This window comes from Leptonotus elevatus, chromosome 1 (assembly GCF_054856555.1).
Source record: "Leptonotus elevatus isolate MCC_2025b chromosome 1, RoL_Lele_1.0, whole genome shotgun sequence".
Taxonomy (NCBI): Eukaryota; Metazoa; Chordata; class Actinopteri; order Syngnathiformes; family Syngnathidae; genus Leptonotus; species Leptonotus elevatus.
Genome location: NC_141239.1, coordinates 33,619,631 through 33,636,694, shown reverse-complemented (window position 1 = coordinate 33,636,694; position 17,064 = coordinate 33,619,631). Strand labels below are relative to the sequence as shown.

The 17,064-nt window shown below is 37.4% G+C and overlaps 2 protein-coding genes across 8 annotated transcripts in view; both read right to left on the bottom strand.

Moving 5' to 3' along the window:
* Window positions 1-631, bottom strand: part of LOC147181789 (voltage-gated inwardly rectifying potassium channel KCNH2-like) — a 44,661-nt gene extending 44,030 nt beyond the window's left edge. For all 7 annotated transcript variants that reach the window (XM_086093913.1, XM_086093925.1, XM_086093917.1 and 4 more), the window contains exon 1: window positions 426-631. In XM_086093913.1, coding sequence (XP_085950039.1) covers window positions 426-501 — 76 coding nt within the window. In that variant the 5' untranslated portion in view covers window positions 502-631. The remainder of the gene's footprint in view (window positions 1-425) is intronic.
* Window positions 632-1,270: 639 nt separating this feature from the next.
* Window positions 1,271-15,335, bottom strand: LOC147181788 (choline transporter-like protein 5-A). The gene is given in 23 exon segments (XM_086094014.1): window positions 1,271-2,259; window positions 2,635-2,719; window positions 3,010-3,098; window positions 3,204-3,274; window positions 3,570-3,643; window positions 3,734-3,837; window positions 3,938-4,032; window positions 5,106-5,374; window positions 5,567-5,654; window positions 6,260-6,352; window positions 6,928-7,027; window positions 7,457-7,588; window positions 8,060-8,172; window positions 8,559-8,642; window positions 9,746-9,869; window positions 9,997-10,057; window positions 10,445-10,573; window positions 11,070-11,154; window positions 11,827-11,911; window positions 13,749-13,822; window positions 14,370-14,418; window positions 15,237-15,302; window positions 15,305-15,335. Coding segments are annotated over 23 exon segments (2,187 nt in total). The 5' UTR covers window positions 15,324-15,335; the 3' UTR covers window positions 1,271-2,161.
* Between the last annotated feature and the right edge of the window lie 1,729 nt (window positions 15,336-17,064).

Sequence of the window (17,064 nt, the reverse complement as noted above, 5' to 3'; positions counted from 1 at the left end):
AACACACTCATAGATGATTAAATTACGAGCTTGTTCAAATTAGACCCAGTTTTTATTTTTTATTTTTAGACAGAAAACAGATTGAGAGTTTGGTGAAGAATTCAATTTAGAATTACCTATATAGATACAATACTAGATAGTGAATAGGTAAGGGCGTCTGTAATTTTATTATATGTGTACATTTAAAACAGTGGTGAAAATGCTAACCTTGCACTGTAGAATGTTTTTCCACGTCAAACAACATTAGCATTTTGTGCCCTTTGAAAACTTTTCTTCTTTATAAAATATAAATATACCTGTACTGCTTACAAATAGTAAGGCTACAATCGTTCTTTTAGGTATGAAATCCTTAAATAATAAAAATAATAAAATAATGTTTCGTCATAATGAAGATTGTTGGATTAATGTAGGTATATTTCACTTACTCTGGCCCTCGAATTTTCGGATGATGGTGTCCAGGAAAGTATTTTGGGGCGCCATATGGCCCCTTCTCACCGGCATGGCTACAACTTCTTCACTCTTCCTCACAAATACAAACTGTGCTAAATAGTTTCAGAGTACTGTACGTGAATTCAAAAGACGTTGTTGCTCATCTGTCAGCTTTTCCGCGTATCTTTCTCGACTTGTTCAACTCTCCATCCAGCCAGCACAGCCACGCCCAAATTTGAATCCTCGCCATTGATTGGTCCTCTCCACGGGTAGGGCGTTGTAGCATAGATACCACTCACATGAACTATGCATTGAAAGAGTTAACTGGTTGCCGGGAAACGTCACACGCGTCCGCCTTATTGAATGTGGCAGGTCTCTAAATTCACTAAACTTCACAAAGTGATAGATAGATAGATAGATAGATAGATAGATAGATAGATAGATAGATAGATAGATAGATAGATAGATAGATAGATGGATAGATAGATAGATAGATAGATAGATAGACAGACAGAGATATTGAACACTTCTCATCGGTCCCAGAATGCCCCCTAGTGGTTTAAATCTACAACAGTCGGCAAATTTGTCATGCAAAAAGGTCAACGCCAGTTTTAAAACAATGCATACCGAATCATTTGAATGTTTGCTCAATACTTCATAGCTAATTGTCTGCTTTATTACGTGGTGGCCAAAATATTTTTTGTTATTCCCCCCCCCCCCTTTTTTAAATATAATTTTTAATTAAATGAATTATGTTCTTGTTTATTTATTTGTGATTCTTACTTTATATGACCAAACAATCCAATCCAGGTCTTTTGAAGACTTTTTATTTCATTTTTTTATTCCACTCTGTCAATAAATAATGCCACTTTTCAGTACATCTCTGCTGCTAAATATTTAAGTAAATCTTTGGCAGATATGCATTCAACTCTCATTGCACTATAAAACAAGTGGTTAGTATGTCCACCTCTGATCGTTGCTATAAGACTACTTCCATAAATGGCTGCTTTACACAATGATGACCTATTGAAGCAGTATCTTTAATAGGGGAACTGATCATTTAAGCAAAAATCTCCTCAGTCACTTTATCACCCAAACAACATCATTTGTCTTCAGAGATAGTAAACAGACAGTTAAACTTGAAAAAGCATTCTTTGTTTCCACTGTAATCATTTCATAAATGATGAATACAATTGGATTATTCATCACTTTTAATAACAGTGACAACTGTTCTATGGGCAGTTTAAAGTGTTTACGAGTACAGACAATAATAATAATTTCTACACAAAGAATAGGGGCCAGACAGCAGTCGCTGCTCGGGCCCCAATAAAAGCAACCAAAGTGCACAGCATACTTCTTGTACAGAACATGCCATTATAATGATTTCATGGATGAGTTAACAGGGATAACATTTGATAACCACATTCACATTATTCCAGACTTTGGAATTGTTTAAACTAAAGCCAGTTGCAAAACTGAGCCAATGTTTAGCTTAAATTGAACATAACTGATGATTCCAAGAACATTGCAAGGTGATTCCACTTTTTCTGACTCAGAGTCAGAAGCAGAGGAGCTGTTTTGTTTATGTATTCATTTAGTAGAAAATTTGGCAATCGGTATCTGTATCACAATGAGGCTCGTTACGATACGGCGAGACATTCAAATGTTTTGCCCATCATCCAACAGTTTGTTTTCCTTCCACGGTTTCTGAGGCAGAGGTAAAATCTTGGGTTCAACATGTACGGGAGGATTTCCCCAGAATCCTGTGCAACTCTGGCGACATGAGGAAAGGTTTTTCCGGACTACCATCATTTCTCTCCAAGTCGTCACCTTGGAGAATAGAGACAAGATTGCAAATATAGAATGAAGGGAACCGGATTAAAAAGGAGGCAAAGAAGAACATTAACATTAAGCACATTTGAATGCAAAAGTGGTGGTGGCTGTAAGAAGGTTTCATATTACAATCCGTGGCAGTTTTTCCTTGAGGAGGTTGCATGTTATACTTATATAGAAAAATGTCTTACTTTCCACAGCCTGAAAATAAGTACGCATGCATGTTATCTTAATTGAACACTCTAAACAAGAGACAGGTGTCGATGTGAGAATGAATGACTGCCTGTGCAGTTGCCCTCTGATTGATCACCCCAAATCAGCAGATGAGTAGTGTAAAAAGGGTGAATATAAACACAAAGGTGTTGTACTTACAAAAGCAGAGGAAAAATGTGTCAACACACATGGCATAAACACTGAAGAAGCCATGAGCAATCAGGTAAGCACCCACCACCGTCGTCTGATGGAGAGAAAAAAAAAACACTTACTGTGTTAATCATCTTTGAAAAAGGCCAATATACTAGATACGCAATTAAATGGAATAAGTAACTGCCTGTCTCTATTTCTTATTATATATATAATAATTGGTTCTCCACGATATCATTACGTGACACTAAAAGCGATAAATCATCTAAATTGTTACTATAAAATCAGAATAGTGGAATAAAAATCTGAACAGTTGAATGAAGCGAAAAAGTGGATGAACTCAATCTGTGTCATAAATCTGTGAATGTGTCTGCTCGTAACTACCATGAGAGGAATCTCATAGTAGTGGAGATAGGGCACTTCCTCCTGGAAAAGAGTGATTTTCTTTGTGAAGAAAAGTGATGTTAACACACCTGAAACAAAGATGGGAGGGGAAATCGGGTGTTTGGGTTAGGCTCCACGTGGAGCATTAAGAACGGACTGCTGCAACTGACCACTAAACTTTAGTTAGGACTTACCAACTCCTCCTGCTATCATTACTTTTCCCAAAAACAGCAGGAAATCCGTCACTCTGTCCACAACTGCAACTCTGTAAGACAGACGGAAAGGAATGCTCCACATCGGTGCGCGTTGATTGATCGCGTTGATTGATCATATAGCTAACTAAAATTGATGGGACAGTTGTCATGCAATTGCAGTAAAAGAAGATTGTGTCACGCACACACGTGTACACACACACGATTTGTTTGATAATCTTAAACATTAATAAGGGAATTACGCAAAAGGATTTTTTTTTTTTTTTGAAGAATATAATGTTTCATGGCACTGTATATATACACGTTGTTTTTTTAATTTTTATTTTATAAAGCTGAAGTGAGCCTGACCTGACCATGTTCCTCATGAGAAGGAAGAACGCCTCCTGAGCTGACATAAAGAAGTTCTTGCCATAGATTGCCACCTATTGGAAAATATATCATGCACGTCCGCAATCACGTCATTATACAAATCCGTATAATATAATAAAGCAAACACAATCTATTAAACTCACCATAATGTAAGCATTTCGGTTCATGTAGCGAATGAATTTTTCCAAACACCAGAAGCAGCATGTAAGACAACATAGTATAAACTTGGACAGGCTGTTGTCAAGTCCTGCAACGACACAAACACAATCCTTGGGCTCCCATCAGAAGAAAACTTTTACTAGCTAATGTAGCTAGTGTCACACTGACATTGTGTGTAAGATGTAAACCTTTCAGTTTCTTCTCCAAGTACTTCAGTGTAATTCGAAAAAGTTGGACAACAGAGAGAACGAGAGCCCCAAATGCCAAAGACCCTGTGTGGTACCTGAAGAAAATACAAGCGGAGGTTGACAAATGTTAGTTATTGCTGTCCTTCCCATCATTTCAGTTTAAAACAGGGGTATATATATATATATATATATATATATATATATATATATATATTAGGGGTTTGAGTTGCCTAGTACCTGGCGATTCGATTCGTATCACGATTCATAGGTCACGATTCGATTTGATACCGATTAATCCCGACACAAAGCTAAAAATTGATTATTGCGATTTTTTTAAAACTCAAATTTAGAAAATACTAATCAGTAAACTTGTACATGTACACTGTAAGATTTGCATGAAAATGTATTTATCTGAAAATTCAGGCTTATAACTGAGCCATGGCATTTAACAAACAGGTTGCAGTCTGTTTCATGTTTGAACAGCACTGAAATAAAATATTAAGGCTTAATGTTCCATTAAAATAACATTCTTCCAGGCTTAATGTGTGAATCCTAACCCCAAGTAAGACGTTTTGTTGAATATTTCCATAAAAAAAAGGATGTTTAAAAATCGATTCGAGAATTGCGCACTGTAATATTGCGATATATTGCCAAATCGATTTTTTCGAACACCCCTAATATATATATATATATATATATTTTTTTTTTAAGTCTGTGTGTGTGTGTTGGAAGGGGTAATATTCTGCATTCATCATATTGACAGTCTTCCTTTGTTTTCATCAGATCTCGCCATTTTTTCCCCCTGGTCTCAGCCAGTCAGCGCTCTCCACCTATTTGTGTCTTGTGCAGTTGTGCCTTGTTGTTTCAAGTCTGGCTATATCTAGTGTCATCATATGCCCTGTCATCGTCCCATGTCCAAGGACTTGTCTGTGACAATTAGTCAGTCCCCCCTGTTCTTCATTTTCCCTGTTTCTCAATTTTTGCTCTATGATTTTGAATCATGCGATTCACTATTTTTGTCCTTTTGCAATATTATGTTTTTTAGATTCCCCTGCACCCCTACCATGCCATGCCTTCTTTCCTACGCTTGGGTGCACTTCACCACAATGACCTCTTCCCCCCTGGCAATTTCTTAAAAAGGTATCACAGTCTTGTTTATTGTTCCGACCTGATTGCCCTTCTGAAGGATGAGAACAGTGGATAGGGCGGGACATCCTCAGGTTTCCTCTTGGCCCAGTAGTAACTGGAAAATGTTCCAGCAAGCGTACATTGTTCCAGGGCCAAGCTGAAGTTTACCAGCCAGAGAAAGATCAGCAAGTTGGAAATCTGTAGTAGGAACAAGTAACGGTGGTAGGGTGTCTCTCCGCCATAAAATGCAAACAGGCACCGAGAACCCACACAGGACGTTTCTTGGGATACGTTGCTTACGTTGAAAGTCTGCAAGGTGAGAGAATGAATGAAAACAACAACAACAAAGGTAACATTTTGTAGTGAAACATAAATCTGGATTCAGAACATATCTAACATTTTCATGAAATTGAAAAAAAAAAAAAAAGAAGCCCTACACTACACCTGTCATTAAGTTAAAAACCATCTCTGAACTGACAAGTGACCACAATAAACTGTTACCTCAGGATTGCAAGTGCTGTTGGAATGTGGACAGCTCACATTAGGGGACATCACTTTATAGATGGCGTCACCTGAAGATGCCAAGTAACTGGTTTCAAGTGCCAGTTAAAGATACATTAACGGATTTGTACATTAGTATTATTGACTGAGCAAGTCAAAACAACAGAGAAGTAATGAACGACACCAGCAGAATCACCAAGTATATAAAATGAAGGAATGAAAATTATAATGGAAATATTTTTTAATGCGCTGTATAGTTAACTGGCGAATGTCACATGACCAAACCCAGAAAACAGGTGAGCCATGATTGGTTGTTATCTGAGCCATTAGACACTGTGATGTCATTTTCAGTGGACAGCAAATGGAAAAATGGCCGCCCCCAGTGATGGCTAGAAAAAGGTGAATTTTTCTGCTTAATTCATATTCCACAAACGCAGTATTAATCAGAATGTTGTGTTTAGACTAGTAGAGGCACATACAACATATTATAGACCATATTGTATGAAAAGTTTGGACTTGGCTTCCCTTTAGTGAAACAAAACATGAAAAACGTGGGGAGTCTGTCTTGCTTTCCTTGAACTTTATCAAGATAAATGTATTTCAGTTGCTTTCGTACCAATACAGATGACTGTATTTGGAAGTTGTAATATGAAGCTCATTTGTGTCATATATTTGACACTTTCTCAAGGATACACAGCAGTAACAGCCCAGTATGAAATACAAACTGACAGGAGAAGAAATGTTATGACTGGGTAGAAGAGGGTTGACATGATGTGACCGATGGCTCTGCAAAAGAGACAAATCAAAGAAATGATAAAACTCGTAAATCCCATTGCTGCGTTTTTGTTGTTGCTTTTTTAAACACATACAGCTGCACTGTAATGAACTCATTCACTGCCATTGACGGCTATAGACGTCAAAAATTCATTTGAACTATTTCTATTAGTTTAATTTTCCCCCCACTTCTGTTAACAAGAGTATGAAAACCTAGAATTTTTTTTATTGTACATTTAGAACAGATATCAAATTTAAGATTAATCGTGAGGTAACTATCGAAGTCATGCGATTCATTACAATTAAAATTTTTAGATTGCCTGACGAGATTTTAAAAAAAAGAAAATATTTTTAAAAATTAGGAGCGTCAGGCAATTAAAATATTTTAATCGTAATTAATTGCATGACTTCATTAAATATATATTTTTTAAATATATATCTGTTCTAAATGTACAATAAAAAAAATCTAGGTTTTCATACTCTTGTCAACAAAAGTGGGGGGAAATGTTAAACTAATAGAAATAGTTCAAAATAATATTTGACGTCTATAACCGTCAATGGCATGGAATGAGTTAAAATGTACACACTTGCTGGCCTCTCTGAGCAGGGCAATGGCCAGCTTGATCCTCCTCCTCATGATGACAAGTATCAGCAAGATTGAAGCCTCTGTCACTCCTAGAGACGCCACTGAGGATGGCAAATCAATAACAAACATGAGACTAAAATGTGTGCTCATTTATTTCTTATTTCATTTAGTTGTTTGTTGATGCAGTTGGAATACTGCACACCTGACAGGATTTAGCTTAATACCTAGAGAATAGATGGTTTAGTCCCACAAGGACACAGGGAACCATAAGTTAATTTTTTTTCCTTCCAAAGCAATGCCTATGAAAGAGTCCTAATCACACCCTTGAAAAACTGCCTTAAACATAAAAAATACAGTATTACCCTTAAATTTGGCAGATAAAAATAACGATAACTCATGTTCTAGGACAACACGTGTTTATCACTACACTGACGGGATTCTGGTAGACAACAAAAGGGACGAGAGAAGAAATAAAAAATGCAAAAAAAAAAAATGATGAAAGGTGTACAAAGAAAAATAAGAACGCTTACATAAAATGATCCAAGTTTCTCTGAGCTGTAGATAGACTTTGAGATCTGTCTGGGCTCCAACTTCCACAATGGAAACATCCGAGCCTTGACTGTGTCCCAGATTGGTTAACACCACAGAGCAGTACCACATACCTACAATTGCATTGTGTATTGTTCACATTCAATGAGTTGGTTAGATAGATAGATAGATAGATAGATAGATATAGAGATGTATATAGAGATATATATAGATATATATATATATATATAGAGAGAGAGAGAGATAGAGATAGATAGACAGAGAGAAATAGATATAGATTGCTATAGATAGCTATAGATAGATCTAGATAGATCTAGATAAATATAGATAGATATAGAGATGTATATAGAGAGATATATAGATATATATATATATATATAGAGAGAGAGAGATAGAGATAGATAGACAGAGAGAAAGAGATATAGATAGCTATAGATAGCTATAGATAGATCTAGAGATATATATATATATATATATATATATATATATATATATATATATATATAGATATATATATATATATATATATATATAGATATAGAGAGATCGACATAGAGATGGAGATAGATAGATGAAAAACATACCATATGCCAAGAGTAGCATAACAGTTATGATGGTAGCCCACAACATGAGGCCGGCTGTGAATCTCAGCAGCACTATGAAGATGAGACTAAACACCAAGGATATCAGCAGGCCTCTGGGGGCGGGAGGGACAAAAACTGGACGTGAGTTGTAGCAACAGGATAGAACAAAGAATGGGGAGGGGGGTGTACTTTAAATGATTAGGAAAAGCTAAGGCAAGGGTAATCACAATTGCAAAGTTCTCAGTTCTGGTGAAGCATATGCTCTAAGAGTTTTTATAACTTAAGTCAACTTATAGAGCACTTACAACAAACAAACATAGCTGCATACAGTATGGTAGCATTTAATTTGCTCCACATAAAGTAAAATCAGACATATAAAACACAGTTAAACAAATAAATCAATAACATACTATAAATGTTGCTTGTTGTTTTCACCACCAGTTAGTTATCGTTTAATTACAGTTAAACTATTCAGTTTGTGTGCATGTGTAGTAGTTACAGAACGATCCATGGCCAAGACTTGGTGTAATCTTCCATGATCTTCAAGCCCATCTCCCGAGTATCCACTAGTCCTCTTATTCCTCTGAAAAGATGTGAGAAGTCTTTTAAAAAATATATATATATTAATCAACTTGTTCGGAATTTCATGAAAACATGCGGACAATTAGAGTATAATGAATTACAGTTGTTGTTGTTACTTCCAAATTCTAGCATGCAAATCCAAATTCTCATAACATATTAGTTTAACACATTTCAAACACATTCAACAAGGCAAATAAATGAAATGCATTTGTTTTTGCTAGAATACACTGTTCCGAATTAATAATAATATTGATATCATTATGCATGCAGTTAAATAAGCATTTGAGTTGGTTTTTTTCCCCCTCTGGGGAAAATTATGCGAATTCCCCCCATTTATTTCAATCACTGTTATAAACCTCAGAAGATTTTTATCATAAATTTTCAAGTTAAACCTAATTAAAGGAGAATGACTTCAGGATTGTTGCAAATTGTTAGTTACATAATCAGGTAAATAACAAAAAAACGTGTGGAATCACCATATTGTAAAATAATAAAAAAAAATAATGGGGGGTAGGAATGATAGGACCTTCTAAGGTGCCCAAGGTCAAAATGGATCCTGGCATGTCGAGTTTCTAACCGACAATTTCTTGCCATGGAATAACAAGAGCTGTGCCTTCTATAAGAAATATTTCTCATGCAAGACAATCCACCACCCTACGTTCCAAAGAAGCCACCATCATCCCATTGATCACATTTTTGACCTCTACGCTAAATTGAGAATTGATGGATTTGACCTTGGAAGGAATATCAGGGTGAAAGGCAGTATACAGTATGTACAGTAGTTACCAACAGCAATTCTGGTAGCCTGATTTGTTTTTGAGAACTGTCACATTACAATGCACAAAAGTGTTGCACTTATGAATAGATACTGTATTACCATGGTAGTTTTGTTTATTAAATATATAAATAATATTGTTAAAAGAGACGAACATAATTGGTGACACAAATCTTCAACATATCCTTTAATCTGAGTGAGGTCCAATTCTGCTTCGGACGTTCCATTATCACCCGAGTCCCCAAGAGCCAGAGTTTAAAATAATGATCATCATAACATTGTGAAATTAAATATATTGTGTATGTAAAATATTGAAAAGGAGACAATACCTGACAGCATTTTGGAGTTCCGTGACGCTACGTGCCGTTTCAAGAGCATCTTTGAACCTCGTCTTATTTGCCACTGTCGTTGTCCCATTAAGAGTGATGATATCTGGTAGACATCTCTGAAGAACTGAGCCCAGCCCACAGACACACAAACATAATATAATGTCATATATTATTATATTATATCACAAAACATTATTGGGATTCATTGTGAATAAGGTTTGATATTACAACAATGAAAGTGTCATCCTTACATGGTCTACTTGGCACAATCATAGAGGGACAATCTTCATCTCGTAGAACCTCAGATACCGGCTAGAAGAACCCAAACAGAAATATAAAGGCAAGAGCTAAAAACGGCTAAATGTGATTTAAAATGTTGAGTGTTCATAAACTGGTGACAGCAAATACTTGAAAAGTGTGTAAATTCGACTTAATTAATGAAGACCTGTGGTCAATGAATTCACAATGACTTTTGAATTTTTTTAAACAGATCTTGCTGTATGTAGCAAGTAAAAGTGCTAACTGCTGGTCCGAGCTCTAATTTTAATATATTCAAATTGTGCCTAAGTTGCAGGAGCAGCAAAACTATGGAAAAAAAAAAAGTGTGATTTACAGTCCGAAAGATACGTAATAATGCCAAATGTAAAACCAAGCCAACATGTAGATGGACTTAAATGTAATGTAGATTCTAACTCATACCTTGTTAGGATTATTGAAGCCAGGTTTGCAGAACTGTCTGTAATACTGCCAGTAGCTGTTGCCGACTTTGTGCTCCAGCTGCATCTCAGTATATGTAGCAAATTTGTCTGGGCAATTTGACACACACATCTGAAAGCACAGGATTTATTATTCACAGAAGCAATTTGGGGAATATAATGAAGGGATGCTAGTAGAGTCACTTGGCTGAACACAGGTACAAACACATGTAAATGTCAACGTGAAGGAGCGTTGTATTGCGAGTTTTCCATTACTTACGTAAACCGTGGATTTTAATGAGTAATTTGGATCCAGCATTTGGCCAGCCTTTAAATGAGTGTCGTTATGTGCTCTTGACGAGCAATTTTACTTTTCTCTAAAATGTAACATGTATATAATTACAATATTAAATATATTTTCATAAGTATGTACATGTGTCCACTTATGTTAATGTTTGAGTGTTTGAAATTTGAAAGCGATTGTACATTTAGAACATTTAATTGATTGACAGCCCTAATACGTATATGTTTATAGTTACAGCAATTTAGTCAACTTGAACTTAAGCACCTATAACATTTAAAAAAAGAGAATTCTATATTATATTATATTATATTATATTATATATTACCTGCATTGTTGGGCACTGTAGGTTAATTAGAATAGAAGGATTGGCACATTTCAAGATGTTGAAATAGAAGAGAAGGGGCCTCTTCCTGCAAAACAGATCAAATATAAATTGTTAGATTAAATTCAACAACACATTGAGAAGTCAGAATACATGAATGCTTTTGTCATGTCCAATAAATATGTCTGATTTATGTTGTCTCGGGTCTGTTTTGTGTTTCATTTCTGTTTTACTTTGTAATTGTCGCTGCTCTCATTTCAGATAACTTTCTCTTCCCTGTGTTTTCTGCCTGTCTGATTGTCAATTGGGTATTGTTTGGATGTAGATCTTCATGTCCAGAATTGAAGATGTGCTGCATGCCAGTCCCCTGCGCATCAACGATCTGTATGTTGAGATTGAGTCATGGCGATCCCAAATGGTATGTATGACCCTGGGAGGTTCGGGGCCATTAGAAGTTTTAATGACGTTTCTGGTGTCCCCAAATCATGCCCCTTCCATCTGGTTATTTATGCTCATTTGTTGGTGGTGTATGCTGGGCTGTTGTTGTTATTATTATTATTTAATAAGTAATCTTGAATTGTAGAATTTGTGTCACTATAATCTCAGATAACAAACAGATTTGAACATTGTTATTGTAACAGCTACTTTGCAGGAGGTTTGCATCATAATTTTTTATATATTTTTTTAAAGTCAATATTTAATGAGCATTGGTGGGGTCATGTAAAGTCTTTTGATGTGTAATGAGAAAGGAATGACTCACGCATTGGCAGTTCCCTTCTGACCACAAAACTCGCCATAGCTGTTTGTTGGATGGAGCACCTTCCTGGGGTCACCATGTAACCAGGCTGGATAAACAGAGCAATCATTTTACAAAGAGCATATTATTAAATTAATTGCTGGCTGAAATTCCAGTTACACCTAGTCGATTGGATAAAATCTTTTGCTCAAATATGTCTAACACAACAAAAATGGGGCAAAATGTGATCAAAAATTCAAGATGTTGGACTTGCTGTTAAAGGTATGTATACTTGACTCATTTAGCCGTTTTTAGCAGTAAGAAGATAATATTTTGTCTATAATTGATGTGATAACTTCATTATTTTTTATGAACAATTAATACCTTCAATTATTCAAACTTAATTCAAACAAATTTTGCCACCTGCTGTCGACTGAAGATGACATCAGAGCGTGCTCAAGTAACAGGTAACGACCAATCATGGCTCAGTTTGCTAATGTCACATGACCAACCCCAGAAAAAAGGTGAGCCGTGATCGGTCGTTACCTATTTCCTCAACACGCGTGATGTCATCTTCAGTCGACAGTGTCAGGGGGTTGTGGTGGTTGCGGACCCAAACGCAGGGAAGCAGGGCAAGGAGGCAGAGGTGATGTAAAAATAACAAATTTAAAACAAAACAAAACAGGAATTTAATTATACAAAACAAAAGCGAACTCCATATGGCAAGTGAAACAAAACGTGGGGAGGACAACAAGGCAAAAAAACTGGCAGCATGACGGGAGGAAAACGACAATGAATCCAGCAGGGGGAGACAGGAGACTAAATACACACACACTAACTAACGACACAACAAGACACACTTGGGACAAGACACAAGTGGCTGAGGGCACTGATTGGTTGACATGAGGAAGGGCAGGATTACACTTAACAAGACCAAGGGAGACACACAAGGAAAAACAGAACCCAAACATGACAGACAGCAAGTGGGAAAATGTGTTTTTAAAGGTATTAATTGTACGTGAAAAATAATGAAATTCTCACATTAATTAGCCTATACACAAAATATTATCTTAATGCTGAAAACGGCTAAATGAGTCAAGTATATCTTTAAGTTGAGCAAATGGCTCCAATAATGTAATTTTTGGCTGTTAAATGTGCTTCCACATTTTCGTAGATCTAGGCAAAATGTACAAGCAGGGGTGCGTAGTTATTTATTTATTTTTTATATTCTGATTATAAAATGGAGATAAAGGAGTCAGAACATAAAATTGTATACATCTTCCTGCTCCTTTTTGAACATGTATGTCAAAATTACTACCAGTGACAGGGTTGACGACTGTCTTACTTTATCTCTTGCTGCTTCATTTGATGTTAAGTTCTGTTTGCTTAAACTGCTTTTTTTCTTCTACTTTTGTCACAAGTGTATTTATAATATATTTTCTTCCGCTATTATTTTATACATGTTCAAAATAAACTTCCAACCCCCCCAAAAAATATTTTTTTTAGAGGGGTGCTACTTTGTCATTTATTGTAAATCACACATCAAACAACATAGCCAGCTTCCAGTAGAGACCGAGCCAAAAAGGAGCATGCTTGGATCATGGGAAGCAAGAAAGTTGGCCTATCTGGTGAGTGTGTTGGCTTGTTTACAACTGTTGAACTATCAATTGAAGATAGCATTTATCCAACGTAATAACACCACCACCGGTCATCAGATTGACTATCAAACATTATTTTTTTTCTGTCAAAAGACGAGGATGAGCTTCTCCTCTTATCCGCTTAACCCCAGTGTAGTTGCTTGCGAGACAGGCGGAGCAACACAATATTGAATATTTGGTCTGAGGCTAGCATCAGTCCTACTTAGCATATGAAGTTGCGTCATATCAGCTGAGTTGAGTTTGATTAAATACATCCAAACAAGTATGTGTCTTCGGGAGAGGACTCACCCACTATTCCAAGGGCAACATATGAAAGAATGGCAAGGATGAAGATCCAACAGCATAAGACATCCGTGCAGCTTCTGTTGAGACAAGAGTAAATCAATCCGTCCGTTTTTTTAATTACCACCTGAGCGGGTAACACATTTGCATCAGCACAGTTTCATAATTGTCCCAAAACACTCTCCGTATGGTCTACCGCTCTATTGTCATCTCAATTGAATACATAACCTATATGAAGCTGAATGTTTGTGTATGTGTAATGTGTAAGCTTAAACACCAATCAGCGTGACGTTAACATGCATTAATATTTTCATGGTTTTATCAATAACATAATCCTGAAAATGTAGAATTGAATGGATGTTCTACAGAGCTCCCTCCATGATACTTGCTTATAATGAGGTGGGATCATGATGTTAATAGATGGCCAGGTTTATACGCACTACATAATTTCCAAATTTAAATAGGCACTATTTATCCAGTCATATCGTTCGATTATAAATCTTTCATATAGTAAGTTGTAGCCACCAAACCCCAAGACCTAAAATCAACAACTTGAGTCGGACCTCAAGTCAAGTCATGTGAATAGAATTCCCCGCTTCTGCTTATAAGAATGAAGCATTGGGTTACCTTTTGTGGACTGGACCTCTGAAGAAAGGATCAAACTTGTGTGGCTCACCTGAGGAAATCAAAACAGTAAAATGTTATTTCTTAACTGGGATCAAGGGGAAGACAACTGAAAACCTATTTGTGAAATTGTGCCATCACAGCTCAGCACAAGTTACAACATTAAACAACAACGATTGAGGCCCACGTCCAGGCCTGGCCTGACGATAAGATGATAGCTCATGGAGGGGGATATCAACTGTATATTGACCACAATCACCAGATGTACAATTACTGTAAAGTACCAGTATCAGGAACAGCCAACTGCAGTCCAGCCAGTAATACAAAGTAAGAGGTGTCAGCACCTTGTTGAAATAGACTGAGCTCCGTTAATCTGATAGCATTAGTGAAGAGTAATACTCTCTTGAGTTAGTTAATCTTTATCCTATTGATGACGAAAATAGGACTAACTGGTGCTAGCAACAACACTGTTGTTGTTGTTGTTGTTGTTGTTGTTTTCATTGTCAATGCAATTAGATAGTTCCCAAAGGCTCCGTTTGCCAGAAAAATGATGACCTCAGAATGAGGGATGTCAAACTAGATTTACATTGGATTGATTTGGAGTCTGAATTAAATCAAATACTATCCATCAATTTTTATATTTTGTTTTCACGAGGATCAAGAGGCAGAGCTGGAGCCTAACGCTGACTTTGTTGTATAGGCGGCAAACCCGAAACAATGACAAATTCACAAATTCCTCCATAAGCATACATATAGGACAATTTGTCAGCTAACTAGCATTGATCACATTGAGGCCTATTTAAGATTGTGACTTGTTGGCATTAAATGTTAATGCATGTTCCATATCGTGAAAACAGGTCTGTTGCTCACCATAGAAGGGATCCAGATGTGTAGCTCCACTGACTGGCGCGGCTTGAACAGCAGCCGCGCTGCGAAGGTGTACCGGTGTGGCGCCATGGCGGCTCAACAGCCAGAAGAACACATTGGGAAGGTTGACTGAGTTGCAGATAAACTGGACTAAGTGTCTCCTATCCTCTTCATCCCTGATATTCTCTCTCTCTCTCTCTCTCTCTCTCTCTCTCTCCACTCCTCTCTCCTCTCTCTCTCTCTCGTCTCTTCTCCTCACTCTCCTCTCTCTCTCTCTCTCTCTCTCTCTCTCTCTCTCTCTCTCTCTCTCCCTCTCTCTCTCTCTCTCATCTCTCTCTCTCTCTCTCTCTCTCTCTCTCTCTCTCTCTCTCTCTCTCTCTCTCTCTCCCCCCCCCCCCTAACTGCTTAATATGTTTGCCTCTTACTATAGCCAATGGAAATGTGTCAATTAAAGAATGTAAATACTTTTGGCAGTGTCAAGACCTATAAATGTTTTGGAACCACCAAGACTCTTCATAGAGCTGTACAAACATTAAAACTCGCAGGACAGAAGGAAGGGCCATAATTAGGAAGGTGACTCGGACATGATGTACTATACAATGGTGACATTTCCAAAAGCATTTTTTTTTCCCTCACTCAGGGCCATATTAGGAGCTTGCGGTGCTTTGAGTCAGAACAGCATCTTTGAGAAGATGAAGTAATTTAAAATATATATATTTTGGGTCTTCCCCATGCACCCTCCTGAACCCTAATCCCCCCCCCTTTTTTTATTTACTTATTTATGAAAAAATGCATATTGAATGCCTATCAGGCGTTTTCTTTCTTTTTTTTTCCTTAAAGAGCTCAGTATTGTTCATTTGGTAATTTCATCATCATTGCTCTTTATTTATTTTATATATATATATATATATATATATATATATATATATATTATATTTTTTTGTATGTGGGTGAGTATGTGTATGTGCGTGCGTGCGTGTATTTGTTAGCTCACCAAAAACCTATTAGAAAAAAATCCCATACCGTTCACCTAAACCGAACACCGCCGTCAGGAGACCCGAGTGGACCAAAGAAAACCAAGGAAGGTGAAATCCAGCACCGACCAGACACCACCCACCGGGCCACCCACCAGAATTCTTCCCCAACCCAAGAAACATCTAAATTCCAACAAATCCAAAAAAAAATAAAATCAGGGAGACCTCAAGAGACCGAAGGAGAGACTGAGGAAAGGAAGGAAGGACAGACGAAGCCGAGTGAGATCCACAGACACCAGCCTCCACCGATTCAATGACCTGAGGAGGAAGCAGATTGTGTCTGAGTTTCGATAGATGCTGGTGTGGTGGATCTGGCATGCATGAAAATCTCCACCAAAGAGGGGAGCCGTCAACCCCTGCCAGGACAGAGCAAGCGCAACACCTCAGGGCCCCCCAGGCCGCGGCAGCGCCATTGGACGACCCCCGGGCCCCGCCAGGGCCACCGGCCGGAGAGCAAACCCAGGAGCAGGAGCGCCCCCCACCCCAACACGGCCCGCGCCCCCGACCCAACGCAGCAGGACGGGGCACTGCAGGCCAGGTTGCATTTACATCAGATTTGAACAGTTTTTGTCAGGCATTAAAGTCATTAAAGTGAAGGTCAGCTGTTAAGAATATGGATGGATGAGCGGATGTCGATTAAATAATGACGGATTCATTTGAAATCCATTGTGGTGCTGTATAAGCAAAATCACAAAGCAACTGTTTCCAGAGTGTCTTACAGGAAAATGACATGTGATGGCAGTAGTGCCCCATGCATGAAAATAAGAGGCTATAGTGTGAAATGTAGAAACAGTGGC